Raw genomic sequence first — 17175 nt, forward strand, 5'->3', positions numbered from 1 at the left:
CATCATGAATGTATATCCTCTGCTTAGGTGCCCAAATCTTGGAAAGCATCAATTTAAGATATCACAGATTTGTTGTAATTGATTCTATATCAATATGGCTTGTCCCTGAATCTATCTATTACATAGACAACCTTATTGGCATGCTTATCTTAGTTCATCACCAGTTGCCCTTTTATTCGGTCGGTATATTAGCTGTTCAAATCTAATCCACTTATTGTATTGAAAGCTTTTGAAAATTAAAACATTACTCTAATTTGTTTATGGCATTGAGCACATGGGAATATCAAAATTTTGGACCATTACCTGAGCCTACTCAAAGTAGAACACATAGCTATTGCACCAATAGGCAATCTTATGTTAATGATAGCCTAGAGGATTTCAAGATATCATATAGTTTGGTATGGTTGATTCTTGTGCAATATGATTTCCTAGCATGGCAAAAGAAGTATTAGCATATTGTTTATTGACTATTGTTTTTGTACCATTTATTCTAATGCATTCAGTTCTTGTTTGGTCATATCGATGTCAAAAATTTTAATTGCTTTCGTGATTGCAGGAAAATTTGGGAAGACTATCGCAAAGGAATTATACTAAGATAGTATAAAGGAGGTTGTGCATCCATTTGTTCAGGATGAGCAGCCAGAATCAAGGCGCTAGCTTATGTTCTTCAGCGGATACCCCTACGAAGCGGAAACGTGGGCGTCCACGCAAGGATGAGAGTGTTCAAGGGGACAGCACACCTGTAACACCTGCATCAGCCATTCTAATGAAAAACAAGCAGAGTATGGTAACAAGTAACACAGCCTCTGATGAAATGGTTGGCGAGATGGTTTCTGGTGTCATTGAAGGTTCATTTGATGCTGGATATCTTCTTAATGTTAAGGTAGGTGACACCAACACTCATCTGAGAGGTGTTGTATTTCTACCAGGGCGATTCATTCCAGTTACTGCTGCAAATGATGTGGCTCCTCATGCTAAGATGTACGAAAGAAAAGAGATTTCTATCCCATTTGTAAACCCTCAAAGTCAGCACCGTGCTGTGGGTCCTCCGTTTGGGAAGAGTGAGAAACCTGTTGAGAATAAAAATGATGCACCTAACCTTCCAGACCAAAGTCTACATACTGGGCTTCCGTCTGGTGCCGCAACTGCTAGTGAGAGCAAATCTGCCTCTATTCTGAGTCCTCCAGCTAGTAACTTGCGAATAAATGACACAGGTCTTCCCCTGGGTCAAAAGGTCCTGCAAGAACAAATCTTAGGTTCTCGATTGCAGAATGATAAAGCTGTTGGACAGGATCAATCACTGGAGGGATTTGAGGCCTTCAAACTGATGAAAGGACCAAATATTGATGTGGAGGTACCTAAAGCATCGGACCCAGTGTCAGCAACATTTACCGCTACTTTGCCAGCTACTGATACTGTAAATCTGAAGCCTCAAGTTGAACGTCAGGCCTTGAGTTCTGACCTTAAGCCACAGGAATTGATTCATGATGATGTGAAAAGCCTTGACCTTGGTAACAACCAAACTCCCAATGTTCCTGAACCTGAACCTCAATCCATGGCTTGTGAACCCACTGGAATCAAGATGTTTGAAAAACAGGCTTCATCAAGGCCAGATAAAGATATTTCACAAGATACTCAACTGGAGCATGCTAAGAAGATTATATGTGGAAATGAGAAGTCTCACATGGATGGATTGTCTGCAAGTGATACTGCGACAACTACTGTGACAGTTCCATGCTCTGTATCAACCAGCCTACCTATAATGATATTCGGGGCAGAAACAATTCCATCTGAATCCAGCCCTGCTGCTGAAGAATCTGATGTTCCAAGAAGGGTTGTGTCTGAAGTTAGTAGTTCCTCAATGGCTGCCAACACCAATAGCGTGGAAAGTAAAACCAAAGATGCCATTCCACCAGCACAGTCTTAGTTTTCTCGAGTTGTGAAACTAGAGGCGGGAATAGAATGAGCCTTAGAAGTCAAGGCTTGAAGGATGACTTGTGTAAGTCATGACTGAGGATAGTTGAGAGTTTAAGGAAAATACTTAAATTTAGGTACTCTTTGTCTCTAAGTTGGATTGTTTGTAATGGGAAACGCTTTGCAATTTACCTTTTACCTTTTGACTTCATTTCCATTGCATTTTTCGTGCCTGCAAAGTGTGATGAAGATATATTTGCAGTCTTTAACAGCATTGTGTGCTTGTTTCCAAGATTGACTTCTCTTTTCCATTTTATTGAAATTTATAGGTAAGCATGTGATGTGGCCAAAGTATAGAAAGAAAAAGTTGATGACAGGATGCCATATCAAAAAAGACTAATGTGTTAAAAGGTACCAAGTTTGTCTCCATTGATATTCATATTGATTGAATGATGTTGTAACGATAATTTCATTTCCAAGTTTGTCTCTATTGATATTCATATTTGACTAAATGTCTCAAGGACCATGCTTGTTGGGTTTGGAATTGTTCAGGACTTTTCAATTATCCTAACTTCGCTTGAACCTCATATAGCTCATGGGCCTAGACCAGGAACTAGGTCTAATTCCTGACAGAATGTAGTCCCAAATGACTGCTTTTCAGTTGAATTTTTTCCAATTGCCCAAGTTCATGAAGGTCGAGACCCCATAGGCCTATATGACACGCCCACTCCTGCCTCTGAGGCTACCTGCTTACATTTATTTCCCGTTTAAGCTCACGCTTTTGTCTTTGGGTCTTCAAAAGTGTGCAGTTACGAAGCACCAAGACCAAGTACTTTGAAGTAACAGCTGCCAAAGTTTTGCAGAAATTTTTTTATTGGCTTTTCTGTGTTCAATCTGTCTAATAAACTGTGGGTTCTCTTTTGTTTGGGAAGATGGATTTAATTTCCCAATTACAAGAACAAGTAAATGCAATAGTTGCCCTAGCCTTCAACACTTCTGGGTTGCTGCAGAGAGATGCTCACTCATCAGGCTTTCCCCTAATTACCCAGAACCCCTTGCTAATCCCACTGGGGACTCGGCGAATTTTGCCGACCAACCTTGGCTTATGAATGCTGCTCTTGTTAAGGCTGCTATACAGGTGAGGAAGGGTGATTGATTTTATCAGAATTATGTTTTCTTCTTTTTTTTTTTGTTAGTACCACAATCTTAGGAATCGATTAGTAGTATAATCTGATGATTGGATCAAATCAGTTCCTTGTCTCATGGCCTTATGTCAGATGTTACTGATTGTTACCGCTACTTTCAAGAGTTTGATGCATTGGTTGCAGTACTTCCATCTTCCAAGGGGGGTGAAGAAGCTCAACTTAGAAGGATTGCTGAACTCCACGTAGATAGAGTCTCGACTGTGTTTTACATGTCTTAATTGTCTTTTTCTTGTTCTTTGTTTATCGTTGTGCCTATTGTCCAGGCTGAAAATGATGCTGTCGGCCAAGAACTTCAGAAGCAACTGGAGAGTGGAGGCTGCCGGTACATTTTCCAATCCTTCTGGTTGTTTGCTAGATTTGTTGCCTTCAATGTTCTTAAGAATGAATTTTGTTTCCAGTTCGATTTCCCTTTAATGAATAAAGAACAAGGGAAATAAGTACCAAATTAGGTGTGGGATTGCTAAGCCCCAGGCTGCTTAATCTCAAAAGGAAATTTTTTGTGCCAGAAACATGGAGTAGTTGCCAATAATGCAGGGACTCTGGCCTTCAGTGTGGTATTAGACAAATCAAATAGGATGTTTGCTCCATTGCTGTCATTCTACATACACATTTTCTTCTGATTTTCTAACTCATTGTCAACTAATGGTGCATGTGTAGCTTGTGAAGGAGGTTAGTTTCTGATCATTATTTTCCTTAACACTTTGTGAACAATCTGAATAGTAGGTGAATTATGTACTGGCACAATAAGCAACTTAAAATTAAATTTGATAAAAACAAGTAAATGGCTAAGATGCATAATACTAAAAGATAGTTTTGAATAAAAGTAAAATCATGTATTTTTGTATATCCATGAAAGTTCAATTTTTCAAAATATTGTTTGCTTAGTAATAGAAGCAAAACCAACTAAAAGCCGAAGGAAGAGGATATACTCTACATAGGTTGCAGACAGTAATCATGATTTGGAACACCTAATTGAATTCATATGCCTTGACTTCAAGGAGCCTGCTGTATGCAAATATTGTGGACTGCGCTATGTTGAGGAGCATTATCACTAGAAGTATGATGATGTTTTTATGAAGCTCTTGGGGTAATTGTTGTTATGCAGTACTCCATTAATTTATAATTTTGGTTTACCCTGTCTGGTTATTCCAAGCTGATCTTATTTATGTACATATATAGAATTCTTTTAACCAGTTTGATTGTATCACCACATAGTTTTCCTTACAAGTAGAGTAGAACTTTTATTGTAACCTGTAATTCCTCTCAGTTCTCACATTGCTCCATTCAAATTGGAGCTTTGATTCTTTGACTGAGTAAATTGCTGAAGATGTTATCCAAATGTTGCAGATTTTAATTTCATAACACTGATAACGAAAGCTAACAAACTCAAAGTAGATATCAAATCTGAAAAAAAAAAAAAAGAAAGTGGAAGATTCTACGAAGGAAGTAGTACAATTCTCTTAAGTGATGGAAAAAGACAGAAATTCTCATAAAAGACTAGAACAAATTGCAATGGGACATTCTGAGAACTTGAGTAGTTTGTTTCTCCATCCATGAGATTTCTTCTTTGATCCTTATTCTTCTCTTCTTTGGAGGAGTTGAATTAGATAAATGAGTCCTGGAGAAAAGAAGTGATAAGAAGGCATTACCCAGAGATTAAGAAGCATTTACATATGAAGGGTAGAGGTGAGAGGCAATATAGGAAAGACCCTGACAATAATATTTCTGCAGGAATCTGTAAACATCATGAAAGGTGGCAGTGGCAGCTCCTACAAGCCTCCAGGTGGCAAATTCTTACAACTCTTTATTAGTTTTTTTTCCTCTACAGGCAGATTTGACATCATAAATTCTGAACATATTTATTTTATAACTAATTAAAATATCTCAATACCTTTTCCCTGAAGAGAAAGTTATCTTTCTAGTTTTTAGATCTAATGTAACTCGTGGGGCTTCTACAAATATAACCAACATTCCCTTGAGGCTTTTGAAATGTAACTGATAACCAGCCTTAGATAGTTGAGGCATTTACAAGCTAGCCACTTAGAAAGAAATTTTGATAACTGAATAGTGAGCTCTTATGCTTTTTTCCAAATGTTGTCAGGTAGCTCAATTACTTTTTCTTTTGAACCATTTGAAGTTTGCTGTTACTTGGTTCTCTAAACCTTTAAGGATAAGGCTGTCCACCCTGCATTTTCACTTTTGCGTAGCAATATCATCTACCTCACATACGGCCATAATGGTAAACCAAGAATCTTTTGAAGGACTGTCTTACCCTTGAATCAACTCTGAAACATATCAGAACCCTTGTAAAGTCAACCTTTTGGCTTAGAAGAGAACCAAGGTTAATGATACTTTCGTAATTAGCATTTAAGTTTATTTAATGTAAGCTTTTCAAAAAAAAAAAAAGTTTATTTAATGTAATCCATACATACCAAGTTGTGGTCAGATCTCTTCTCTTTCCCCATATCATGCATCTTATTTTTTCTGAAATCGAAGTAACATCTGATTCACAATCTAGAATAGAATCTAATAATGTTATACCAACTTCAATTATTAATTAATTACATTATCAGAAACAACCAGTATGAAAGTAAATTGTAGAGTAGCTAATAAGAATAGCTTATAGTAAAGCTGTTGTTTTTGGCTTTTGTTTATCTGAATTCTCAAACACTAAACTCTCCTAAAAGGCTTTAGCCAAAGCACTATCAGAGTTGGAAACACTGCAGAAACAGCGTGAGGAGAAAACATTAAAGATCCAAGAGCTTAAGAGACATTGTCACTGTGAAGCTTTGCCTGGAGAAGAAGAAGAAGGATATCCCAGATGCGAGAAGGGAAGCTTTCAATAACCTGAGCGATAAATATAGCAGCCTGAGAGGGGAATACAATGCATTGCTGCTTGAATGGTCAAGGGAGTAGAATTAAGCAAATGACTTCAGCTTGATCCTGTAAGTTTGGATTATGCTACAGTACCTAGAAACTGTTAATATGCTTTCTCGTACGTAAACATTTAAGATTTTGTTTAGTCTGTTGTTCTGTTTAATTACTTTGCTCTATAAGATATCTAAATCAATAATATTTCAGTCATCTTTAATTATCAAAATCAAGTACATGATCACAACTTTTAAATCAGTAAATTTAATTATATGTCCAATACAAGATTAAAAGAATAGATATATAAAATTTAGATTACATGCACTGAATCAACAAGGATTATTGAACTTTATTAATTAGGTATTTCCTAAGCATGTTAGAAAATAAAGTTGCTTCATGATCCCAAAAGCAAGAGTCACAACAAGGGAGGTTATCATGTAGATTATTGCTTGCTTCCCACTGGTTTGGTCTTGGCGTAATAATGTCATCACATTTGCAGTTGAGTTTTGCATTGTTTGCAGATTCTTTTGGCCTATCTAAAGACACATAGACCCACATGCTGCTCAACATATTTTCTGTTTTCGAGCGGCAACTAGCAATCTTGAATCTTGTGTTGGAGCTCGTGCGATCGAGAGAAGACACAATTTGAAGTCCTTGGCGTTTAAGCTCACCTCCCAAACAAATTAAGATAATGCCATACGTATATTTGGCTTCGAAATGACCTTTCTCAGCTGCTTTCTTCAGGTAACACAATCCTGACTCTAGTTTCCTTCTATTAAAACAATTGATCATCCCTTTCCTATATAATGCTTCTGAATTCTTGGCATCTTTGCATTTTTTCAAAAAGATTTTCTCGCATTTATACCAAGGGACAAAGTTGATATTCGCCATCGAAACGTTCTCAAGGATTTGATAATCGTTTGATGCTCCAAGAAAAGCCTTGCAACTTATTTGAGCATTGACGAAATCAGTAATTGAATTGGAAGCCGCATGCTTTAGAATTTCTGCCAACATCTCTCTTGGAAGAGACTTGATATTGCTAGATTTTCTCAGCTTCATAATTCTCAAAGGAGCAGTGCGTTAACGTGGAAACAAAGTATAGAAGAAAGCTAGCTATATATAAGAAGGGAACTTGGACTCCGTAATTGTTAAGGAGTAGGAAAAAGGAAATCCTACCTTAAAATCCTACTTGGTAGAACAAGGAAATCCTACCATACCAAGGATTAATGCAATAATTTCTTTATTGCTAAGTTTTCCTGTTTATTATTGACAGCTGATTCTATTGGTCTTTTTTTTTTAATTTATTTACTTAATATGTCCAATTATTTTAATATCAATACAAGTTCGCAGGATTTATGATTCAATAATTTCTTATTTAATTTTAAAAGATTTTTCTGTATCTGGTTAAAAAATGTCCAATAATTAATATTTTTTCTTCCTTTTGCCCTGTAATTCTCCAAACACAATTTTACTATGAACATTATTCCATAAGATTTTCTATTAGGAATTCGAAATACATGTATATATAATACTTTCTCAAAGTTCAGCAGGCCTCTTGACCTTACTAAAACGTATGAAGCTTCACTGTTTGACAGATTTATTTGTAAAATTTTAAAGCTATAATAGTGAAACACAATACCTTCATTACTTATTAAATTCTATAATGAAAATGGTAAATCCAGGCTCATGTATTGTCTAATACTTGAACAACATCAGAACGCAAAAGAGAGAAAAGGGTGGAGGCGAAGCTGAGTGAAATGAGTTGAAACAAAACCAGGAGCCATCCAGTGAGTACCGACCAAGCAATCAATCGATCAATCATGACAAAGACTATATAAAAATTGAATCATGACTAGCAGATATGGGAAACTTAGCATCCAAGCCATTGTAGGCCGATGGCCGCTTTTCCAGGCTTTCCAAGCAGTTTTTAACTTAAGAATAACCATGGGATTTGTTGAAACAAATTGAACAAAAACACCTTATAAATAACACTCGTATCATTATGATGCACCCATGACCCGACTGAACTTTCCTCAATCCCAAAGGCCACAATTTCACCATTACGTGCATATAACACAAAAGCAACAGTATCTGATAACGGCTAAAGCTAAACACCCAAGAATAGTGCAAAATTTTGTGATAAAGGAGAGTTATACAGTGCATATGCTATTAGCAGAGAGAATAACACAGCCTGAATTTATTCCCCCAAGTGAGAAACAAGGAGAGATCAAGTAACGTAAGTTCACCATACTAGTAAACATAAAACAGCCATAAATAACAAAGTAGCACTTTTAACTATATCCGACTTGTTGTTGCTGCTGCTGAGGTTGTTGATAATTTCCATACCCAGGGTATCCTCCATAGTACATGTTGGGGTCTTGGGGAGCAGCAGCATAGCCATAATCGTATCCTTGAGCATACCCATAATATCCCCCATTCCACGGGTTTGGATCTGCTTGGGGCTGCAATACAAGACATGTCAAAGGCATGGATCAAACTCAAGGATATACAGAATTACCAAGAAAAAAGCAATAGGCCATCAAAATCATCTAACTCACCTGTTTGTTTGATGTGCTACGGCCCCATGAAAGCCTAATACTTTGTCCTCCCAACTGAGTCCCATTTAGCATTCGCAGTGCTTCTTCTGCACAGCTCCTGATGCATAGCACAAGCACAGAACAAACCAATTACATGAGCATTATATCTCCCCTTAATAGATTTCTTAAGAAATGTTGAGCAGCATTTCCTTACCTATCAGCAAATTGAACAAATCCACATCGTTTGTTTTGTGGTATCTTCACATGCACCAACTGACCATATGGGCTGAAAACCTCTCTCAAATGGTCATCCGTCACATTAGAATCCAAATTACCGACAAATATCTACACAGAAATATGTAAAATCAAAAACATGTTACATAAAAGTATGTTCCTCAAGGAAAGTGAACAAAGTACCCACAGTTGTGTTATTCGGATCATTCTCGTTCTGAGCCCCTTGAGATGAAGCTGCATATGAAAAATAAAGGCATAACAAAAGGACGACAAAAAGGGAATAGCATTTACACGAGAAATGAGAAAACACAACACTATGCATAGACAGGATTCCTTTGATGAATCTTGTACTTACACTTCCAGGGGTTGTCACTTAAAAGTTGAGAAAATACATATAACCTAAAAACTGTGTCACCTATTTGAATAATAGGTACAAGACCAATGTCCCTTGATTCATAGAAACATGATCAAAGAAGCACATAAAAGAGTATGTACTGAATATACAATACTAAACACCAAACATACAGCATGATCCCAATGTATGACCAATAGGGTGGGCCTTCCTGCATATCCCAATAAAGTAACAATATACACATGAATTGGTAAGCAGCAAAGGGTTTGGAAAGGAGCCACGAAGAGGAGATAAAATAATCATTTCCCAGAATGCAGTTCCTACAATGAATTATGCTGATGAAAACTTCATATACATGTCAAGACATAACATGTTAAAACCTGCAAAAACCAACTCCCACTTGACGAGACCCCATGGATAAAAAGAAGAATGAAGAAAAATGCTAAGAGGACAACTACATAAGTGCCTGGACAGCACTCATCACAAACGTAAGATAAATACCAACATCCATGCTTTTGACAAGCTACGACCTACAGTATGAGCTCTCACTGACTGAAATCTAAAAATACACATGACCAAAAAACTCTAGTACAGTAACCAGAAATAGACATCGAGAGCAGCAGGACTAAGCAATCAGATCAAGCTAAAATGTAAAGGCACAAGGAAACAGTACATAAGAAATTACAAATCTCATTGTTTTGTAAAACTGAAGGAGAAAAGGCTCTAAAGGTAAACTGAAATGTAACTTGACTGAAATCTCTTACTAACCAGAGAAGCAAAAGTAAGTTGACTGACAGCTCAACCAATAGAACTGAAATGAACTTTGAAAATGTAGCATGAGAGATGCCACAGAAATCTCAAATAAAGGACGAGACATTAACACAAAAACTGACCTAGGTGAGGGCACGGACTAAGGGGGTAACCATTTCAGCTGAAATCAGTTCCAGGCCCCAAGATGATAGAGCCACCTGACGCCCTGCTCTGAGACAACAGGAGTTTATAAGTTTTTGCAAGTTTCAAGATTTGAATAGCATTATGGTGCCCAAATGTTAAAAGGAAAGTGCAGGAAGGAAATGACTTTTGGAAACTGCTGCTCATCGACCAGAGAATAACTGAAAGAGAGAAAACTTAAAATAAAATTACATACGCTTCACAACAAATAATAGTTGGAAATTAGCACCACCAACCTTACCCTTTCAAACTGATAATTCATAAATATGAATATCAATGATATTTAAAGGACATAAAATCCACATTACATACCACATAAAAGAGCACCAGAAGATTCAAAAAAATGTATTCAATCTCAAACATCTTATGCCATTCTTTTAACGCAGATAATGGATCAAAATATCCCAAAAGGCTTGGGCAAATCTGAAAACATACCTTTTGGATATTGTTGTGCAGTAATAGTCTTCTTGTTAGTAGCTGGTCCTGTACGCATAGGCCTAGTTGAACAAAATACGCCATTCATCTCCGTCATAGCACGATTGTGTTCAGCTTCATCTCCAAACCTAACAAACCCATAACCTTTTGTACGTCCAGTGAGCCTATCAATTACAACCTTTGCACCCTTCACAGAGGGGAAGCGCGCCCTGAAAGTCTCTTGAAGCATGTAATCTGTAACATCAGCCGCCAAGTCTCCAACAAAAATTGTAAAGTCAGGGGTTTCATCTCGCCTCTCGCCTGAACTAAATGATGCCCAGTTCAACCTGTAGTTATTCTCACCATTCGGCATTGGTGTACCATTGTATGTTTGCAAAACTCTCTCAGCAGCAGCACGTGAAACAAACTCAATGAACCCATAACCCTCCACTTGGCCTGTTTGCTTGTTACGGATAACTTTCACTGAAACAACCTGCAACAGAATCAAGACGGTAAAAACTCTGTCATCATAAAAGGAGAATATTTACTTATCTGTTTAACAAACAATTTTAGTAACAATGACACCTAAAACCAACATAAATACCCACGTTTCAAATCTACATCCTTGCTAGTCTAAGCAGCATCCTAGTTAAAGCCCTCAATGCAAGTCAAAAACAGAACATGACTTCGAAAATCCAAAACATATCAAATCTACATCAAGTCTCCTAACCATTATGTATAGAACATATAAAACCTTGATAAACAAACAAATCCACTACCAAAATCTTTTCTTGATGCATTTGACCAGAGAAAGTAAACAACACAAAAACTTAAACACCCATCTGAGAAATCAAAATAACAGAAACCACGGATTGACACATTACATCAAAACAAAACCCCTCAAGAATAAAACGACCCAGAAGACAAAATCTCAAGATGATAAAAAGTAAAAGCCATTAAATACCTCTCCCGTTTGGGCAAAACAGCTCAAGAGATAATTCTCATCCATATAATACTGCAAATCTCCGATCCACAAAGTCCGAACCTCATCGGCGCTGGCGGGTTGACCCGCTTGACCCGCCTGCTGTTGCTGACCTGGCACCGGAGCCGAACCTTGTTGCTGGGGCCACATGGGTGTAGGCTGGCTCTGAGGTGGCATCATGTTCATCATCATGTAAGGTTGTTGCGGCTGAGGAGGCGGTGGCGGTTGCTGGTATTGGTACTGTTGCTGGGTCTGTGGAGCTGCCGCCATGGACGGTGGTGGAGCCATTGGTGGTGGAACCACTCCGGGTGCTGGTTGCTGCATCATCTTAAAATCAGGGGTTTTGGTTTTCTGGGGCTGGAGACACTGATAGAGAGCGAAACCCTAACCCTAGATCATGTAAGGTTTGGGAGATGTGAAAGAGAGAGAGTAATCGTTGGTAAAGGAAGAGCTTTTAAATAATGGGCACGTAAGCTGATATTCCTGTGAAAAGACTGAAATGGGTTTGGCTTTTCTCTGTTTATCATTGATAGGTAGGGCGTTAGGTATATTTTGATAATTTTTTATTTTGTGGACCTGAATCATGCTTTAATCGTTGATTTAGGCTCTAATAATTAGATATAATAATTTTAGATACAACATATTAATATGATACAAAAAATACAAGATTAAATAATTTTAATTTTAATTTTAACGTATTTTATATCTAATTATGTTTGATACATTTTTCATATCTTAATGTGTTAGAGTAACACGTTTAAAATATATTTAATTAATTATATTAATTATATTTAAATATATAAATATATTTAATCATATTATTATGTTTAAATATATATATATATATAATTTATTAATTATTAAAAATTAATAATTAAATACTTTTTATTTTATTTAAATAATTTTAAATAATTATTTTAATAAAATTTTTAAATTTTATAAAGATAAAATATAATTATATCATACTTAAACTCTAATTTTAAATTTTATTTTACTATTTATTATTATTTTATTTTTATTTTTATTAATTTTAAATTTAAATAATAAAATTATATTTAATTATTAAAAAATTATTTAATTATATTAAATATATTAATTATATTATCAATCGTGTCGAATCATTTATTGACACGTTAACAAATGTATAATTATATCATATCGTATTATATACATATTAAATATATATATTTTAAATTTAAAATATAAATAATATTAATATTATAAACATGTTTAACTTTAATATATTTTGTATCTAATCCTATATGACATGGCACGAAAACACACTAATAATCACCGATTTATTTTACTTATATGTTTTTATTTGAAAAAACAATTTTTTAATTGTGTCATCAGTTTCCCTGGTGGCTGTTTTACTGGGCAGTGGTCAGTGTTCTTACTGTAATTCTTCACTGTCTGAAAGGCAACAGATCTAGGCAGCTCTTTCACTCGTCTGAATCTGAATGTTTTGAGGGAGAATTTGAAGTTCAGCTTAAACATGGTCTGAAGTTTTAACCTTTTATCTTCCATGTGGAGGTAATCAACTGATTTCCATTCTTATTTCCAGTTTTAAGCAGTTTTAGTGTGTACAGAAATTACTAGCTGGAGTAGTTGCTCTTTACTGAAGTTTAAAGCTTTTGTCTTGGAGAAAATTCTGAGCTAAAGTGATAATCTTGTGAGATCTTTTGACAGATTTTGATTTGTAACTGGAATTGTTGTCTTCTGTCCTGTTATCTCAAAGGAGTCGTCAAGGATTTGACTAGATTTCATACCAGGGGTCTGAATGGATTACCATTTGAAGAACCTGTTCGATAGATTTCAGGAGCAATTTGGTTCTGGTCCTGGCCTCGGTCCTGGATCCGGGACATGTCTTATGAAGGTAGATGGCATTGCTTCTACTTTTATAAAGTCCATCTTTAAGGCTTCTGCGGCGCTATATAGAACTGAACCTTGGAGGAGATTGCGCCCAGGGCATTTCTTTGGTGTCCGAGTTGGGAAAGATTCAGATTGGGCTGGCAAAAAACAGCCTTTTCCATGTGCCCAATTCATTGGAGGAGATGGTGGGGATATTGGGTTTTACATGTTTCGATCTGAAAATGATGCTAAGAAGATGACAGGCTCAAGGGAGACAATTCGAGCTGCAAATGTGGAGCTTTTGAGGGTCACATATGAGCTTGAGACATTAATGTTTCCTTCAAACCGCAAAATGATCAAGTCATTGTCATTGGAAGCATCAGGGAATGATCGGTTTCCTGTTATTGATGTTGCACGCTGCACTTCTTCAGGTGAGCTTCGGTTTAGAAATCCTACCCTGGGAGAGCTAAAGTTCGTTTATGCTTTCATGAGAGCCATTTCCCTGGTACACCCATTGCTTCAGGTGGAAAAGAAGGTGGTCCAAACTGGTCAAGGTTGATATGTTTTGATCCATTTATTGAGACAGTAGACATACAGTGGCCTCCAGAAATGGCTAGAGGTCATGAACTTGTAGCAGTTACAATCTCACATCCGCCTGGTCAGGCATATGACGAAAAAACAAGTTCAACAGCGAGCTCAACACCCACCAAGTATGCAGAGCCACCAAATGAGGATGCCTTCACGGATATAAGGGTAAACTCAAATTCCAGCTCAAGGCAGTGTGCAATGTGTGAGAAAGAAGTTAATGGAGATCAGTCTCTCTGCTGCGGACGATGTCGAGCAGTGGTCTACTGTGGTTCTCTCTGCCAAAAGCAGCACTGGAAGGAATCACATAAAAGCATGTGTGGTCTGTACAAAGCTATGATGGAAAGGGAAGAAGAACTTGTAATGAAAATATTCATGTTCCCTTGCTCTGCTGACCAACCTTGTAAATGGCTTGAATCATTGGGTATCCATCAGAAAGGGATGTGGAGAAGGAAGTGCAGTTGCTATTCTCACTGCCCTTTTGGTCTCCTTCCAGCTAAAGGTGGGCTCTGGGACTCATGGGGTGGGCTAGATGATGAAGAGTACCCTCGCGATTTACCTTTTCACAGTCATCTAAGAGACGGGATCTCGAGCCCTATCCTTCTTTCTGGTTGGTCCGAGTACTACAACCTTCGATCGCTGCCATTGTCAAGCCCTGTTACTGATATTCTTTCCCACCCTTTGACGGTTTATTATATATTGACGGCTCTCAGTATCAGTGCAAAGAATCTTTTACTCAAAGGAAAGGAGGTGATTCTTCTCTACCTGGGGCCTGAAGGGGAGATGGATTGGATGCCAGCATTTGCTGAGATCAGTCACTTATTAAATGGGTTGGGTAATATACAAATAGTTATGGTTGGACCTGAAGTACCAACGACCTTGTCAGGCACAACATCAGGAATAAGTAGCAGAGTGAGGGTGAATCTTGTAAGGGGTGTTTATCAGGAAGAAGCCACTTACCTGCCTTCCCCCCATGTTATAGTTGCACTGAACTGTGTATTGGATAGGTATGCCACTTGGGGTGGTGCTCTTGATTTGATCAAAGCCATGAACATTCCAGCCTTCTTCACTGAGCAGTCAGAAATTTTGTGTGCAAATGCTAAACAGGTTCTACGTGGTGCTGGACTGCACATCACCCACCCTGTGACACCAAATCCCTTCCGTTCCCCAGTGAAGAATCATGATTCCTCCAGCAATCTTCCTTCTTACAGCAATGGATTTGTGCTGGGGGTAAACACATGACTCTAGACTCAGACATTATCAGATGCTGAAACCTCTGTTTTACATGATTTTATATGCACCAGCAGATATTATGCTGGTGCGGGCTTTACCTGCTGATAACAAATTGGCTGAGAGACAATCTAGCTATGAGAATTTCAATGTAACACAACCTGTTTCTGTTATTGAGTTGAATACAGCTAGTTGATGTGAACTTTGTGGTTATTCTGTCATTTCTGAGTGTTGCGTACAAAGGCTTAGAGCAAGTTTTATATTCCTCCTTTGACTGTGAAACTACTACATTTGCCTTCTGTTTAGCTTCCATTTGCATCGACATAAACATTTTGTGTTACATTTTACTGCAATAAAACTTTTTCCAAAGCGTCTGAGCCTTTTAGGGAATTAGCAGTGGCACATATGTTTGCATTTGAAAGCAAACTAAGATCTCTTTTATGCTGAAGCTCTTCCTATGTTTAGCTGTAGTGCAAAACCATCAGAAATGGGAGCCACTCGCATGGTTCTGTGACCTCGTTTGACAACTTTCTATGAACAAATATTGGAATTCACTTCACCCTTTCCAATATTCCAGGAGTTCTGTGTTGTATGGTGAAAACGAACATATCGTTTTCGACAGCCGCATGCTGCAACTTGTAGATTTGCCCAACTCATTTCCAGAAGCCATTCAAGGTCAAATCTGTCATTTCAAGAACAACCCTTTTCCATGAATGAGCCATGATTCAATTAATCAATTCCCTCAAGATTGAAACGTACCATAAAGTTTGAAACTTTGCATGCCCAATGACGTCCCAATTAAAGCCCCCATAACCCCAACTTGCCCAATTGGCCTATAAAAAGTGCAAGCTACTCTCTCTCTATCCACTTGTCAAGCCAACCCAAATCCTCATTTATCCCCAGACTGCAGCCACGAAGATTTCCTCTCATCGGCAATGGAGCTCCCCTTCCCATCATACCAACTTTCTCCCTGGCATTACCTCCTCTCATCTCCTGCCCTTTTCTCCAACCAGCTTCTTCCCGAAAACTACGTTCGTTGGACAGAGACCCCAGAGTCTCACATTTACTCTGCTGATCTTCCTGGTAAGTCACTAGGGAAAAACATCTCTTTTTACTTTGTTATGTATTGTACTAGAATTTAGTTTCATGTCATGTTTGTCATATCAGGTGCGAGGAAGGAGGAGATAAAAGTCGAACTTGAGGACTCAAGATATCTTATAATCAGGACCGAGGCCATTCATGAATCAACCAAACCAGTCAGGAACTTCATGAGGAAATTCCGGCTCCCTGGAATGATAGATATTGAAGCAATATCAGCCGGATATGAAGATGGGGTCTTGACAGTTACAGTGCCAAGGTCCTTTAGGAGGAGTGGTTTCTATATCGACCCTGCAGATGTTCCCGAGAGGCTTGAAGTTCTTGCAAGGGCTGCCTGAAATTGGAAAGTTAGACATAAATGGCTACTTGGTTAGTTAGGCTACTAAGAATAGGTTCTAATCAATGATTCAATTCCATTAAATTGTTAGCCTGTTTGTGGGTGTGATTGGTTTGGGAATTTGTTGTACGAAAGATTTGATTTGGTATGGAACTATGGCTGCTGCTGTAATCTGTCCATGGATATTGGCATCAACTTTATATTTCACTCTAATTGGTTGAACATAACCTGAAATTTCCTTCCACCTACCCGACAGAGAGAAGGCAACTCGTGTCTCCAATTTGAGACCTGAGAGAAATAGTTGAAGCCAAGGCGGCAGAGAACTGACAACCAAACAAAGCTTTAACTTCCACCATGTTGGGTCGACCAAAGCCTCTAGGCCTTGTTTGCTGTACAAATTTCTGTAAGAAGGCTTCCCTGTTGGGTACAAGTTTAGTTACACAAACGGTCCCTTGAAGTGGCTGGATAGATATCTCTGGCCAAAAGATGAGAATGTGCGGAGCAGCAGCCATGGACCACGGATCACCACAAGATCTTTTCCAACACTAAATAAAATAAAGGAATAATAAGAATTAAGTAATTGCAACTTGCTTTGAATACACTAAAACTATGTT

The 17175-nt window shown here is 37.7% G+C and overlaps 5 protein-coding genes across 10 annotated transcripts in view; 3 read left to right on the top strand and 2 right to left on the bottom strand.

Annotated features, from left to right (window-relative positions):
• LOC110424738 (DNA binding protein) overlaps window positions 1–3051 on the top strand; it is a 4271-nt gene extending 1220 nt beyond the window's left edge. For 2 of the 6 annotated variants that reach the window (XR_002445919.2, XR_002445920.2), the window contains exons 2-3: window positions 557–2051; window positions 2244–2376. Coding sequence is in view for 1 of the 6 variants with exons in the window: in XM_021439393.2 (XP_021295068.1) it covers window positions 632–1927 (1296 nt within the window). In the remaining 5 variants the exon portion in view is untranslated. Of the gene's footprint in view, window positions 1–556; window positions 2126–2243; window positions 2383–2924 lie in introns of those variants that run through there. The other 4 variants (XR_002445921.2, XR_002445925.2, XR_002445922.2 and 1 more) reach the window with 4 other exon arrangements.
• A 3006-nt stretch (window positions 3052–6057) lies between these two features.
• Window positions 6058–7348, bottom strand: LOC110424740 (putative F-box protein At1g67623). The gene has a single exon (XM_021439395.1). The coding sequence runs from the start codon at window positions 7047–7049 to the stop codon at window positions 6330–6332; it is 720 nt and encodes a 239-aa protein (XP_021295070.1). The 5' UTR covers window positions 7050–7348; the 3' UTR covers window positions 6058–6329.
• Window positions 7349–8092: 744 nt separating this feature from the next.
• LOC110423935 (polyadenylate-binding protein RBP45-like) lies at window positions 8093–11904 on the bottom strand. Its single transcript, XM_021438370.2, has 6 exons — window positions 11443–11904; window positions 10500–10971; window positions 8949–8995; window positions 8742–8872; window positions 8549–8645; window positions 8093–8452 (listed from the first exon to the last, which is right to left on the bottom strand). The coding sequence occupies exons 1-6, from the start codon at window positions 11785–11787 to the stop codon at window positions 8282–8284; spliced, it is 1263 nt and encodes a 420-aa protein (XP_021294045.1). The 5' UTR covers window positions 11788–11904; the 3' UTR covers window positions 8093–8281.
• Window positions 11905–12811: 907 nt separating this feature from the next.
• Window positions 12812–15495, top strand: LOC110423825 (zinc finger MYND domain protein). Its single transcript, XM_021438221.2, is given in 3 exon segments — window positions 12812–12993; window positions 13199–13835; window positions 13838–15495. Coding segments are annotated over 2 exon segments (1896 nt in total). The 5' UTR covers window positions 12812–12993; window positions 13199–13240; the 3' UTR covers window positions 15139–15495.
• A 102-nt stretch (window positions 15496–15597) lies between these two features.
• On the top strand, window positions 15598–17061 carry LOC110423826 (HSP20-like chaperones superfamily protein). The gene is made up of 2 exons (XM_021438223.2): window positions 15598–16209; window positions 16294–17061. The coding sequence occupies exons 1-2, from the start codon at window positions 16062–16064 to the stop codon at window positions 16560–16562; spliced, it is 417 nt and encodes a 138-aa protein (XP_021293898.1). The 5' UTR covers window positions 15598–16061; the 3' UTR covers window positions 16563–17061.
• The last annotated feature ends 114 nt before the right edge of the window (window positions 17062–17175 follow it).

Source organism: Theobroma umbraticum, unplaced genomic scaffold (assembly GCF_002168275.2).
Source record: "Theobroma umbraticum cultivar Fairchild unplaced genomic scaffold, ASM216827v3 scaffold_204.0, whole genome shotgun sequence".
Lineage (NCBI taxonomy): Eukaryota > Viridiplantae > Streptophyta > Magnoliopsida > Malvales > Malvaceae > Theobroma > Theobroma umbraticum.

Excerpts from the sequence above, each read along its gene's own strand:
- LOC110423826 (XM_021438223.2), top strand. The coding sequence starts at position 16,062 with ATGGAGCTCCCCTTCCCATCATACCAACTTTCTCCCTGGCATTACCTC. Across the intron at positions 16,210-16,293 it reads TTACTCTGCTGATCTTCCTG|GTGCGAGGAAGGAGGAGATA; the intron begins GTAAGTCACTAG and ends TTGTCATATCAG.
- LOC110423935 (XM_021438370.2), bottom strand. The coding sequence starts at position 11,787 with ATGATGCAGCAACCAGCACCCGGAGTGGTTCCACCACCAATGGCTCCA. Across the intron at positions 10,972-11,442 it reads GTTTTGCCCAAACGGGAGAG|GTTGTTTCAGTGAAAGTTAT; the intron begins GTATTTAATGGC and ends ATTCTGTTGCAG. Across the intron at positions 8,453-8,548 it reads GTAGCACATCAAACAAACAG|CCCCAAGCAGATCCAAACCC; the intron begins GTGAGTTAGATG and ends CTTGTATTGCAG.
- LOC110424740 (XM_021439395.1), bottom strand. The coding sequence starts at position 7,049 with ATGAAGCTGAGAAAATCTAGCAATATCAAGTCTCTTCCAAGAGAGATG.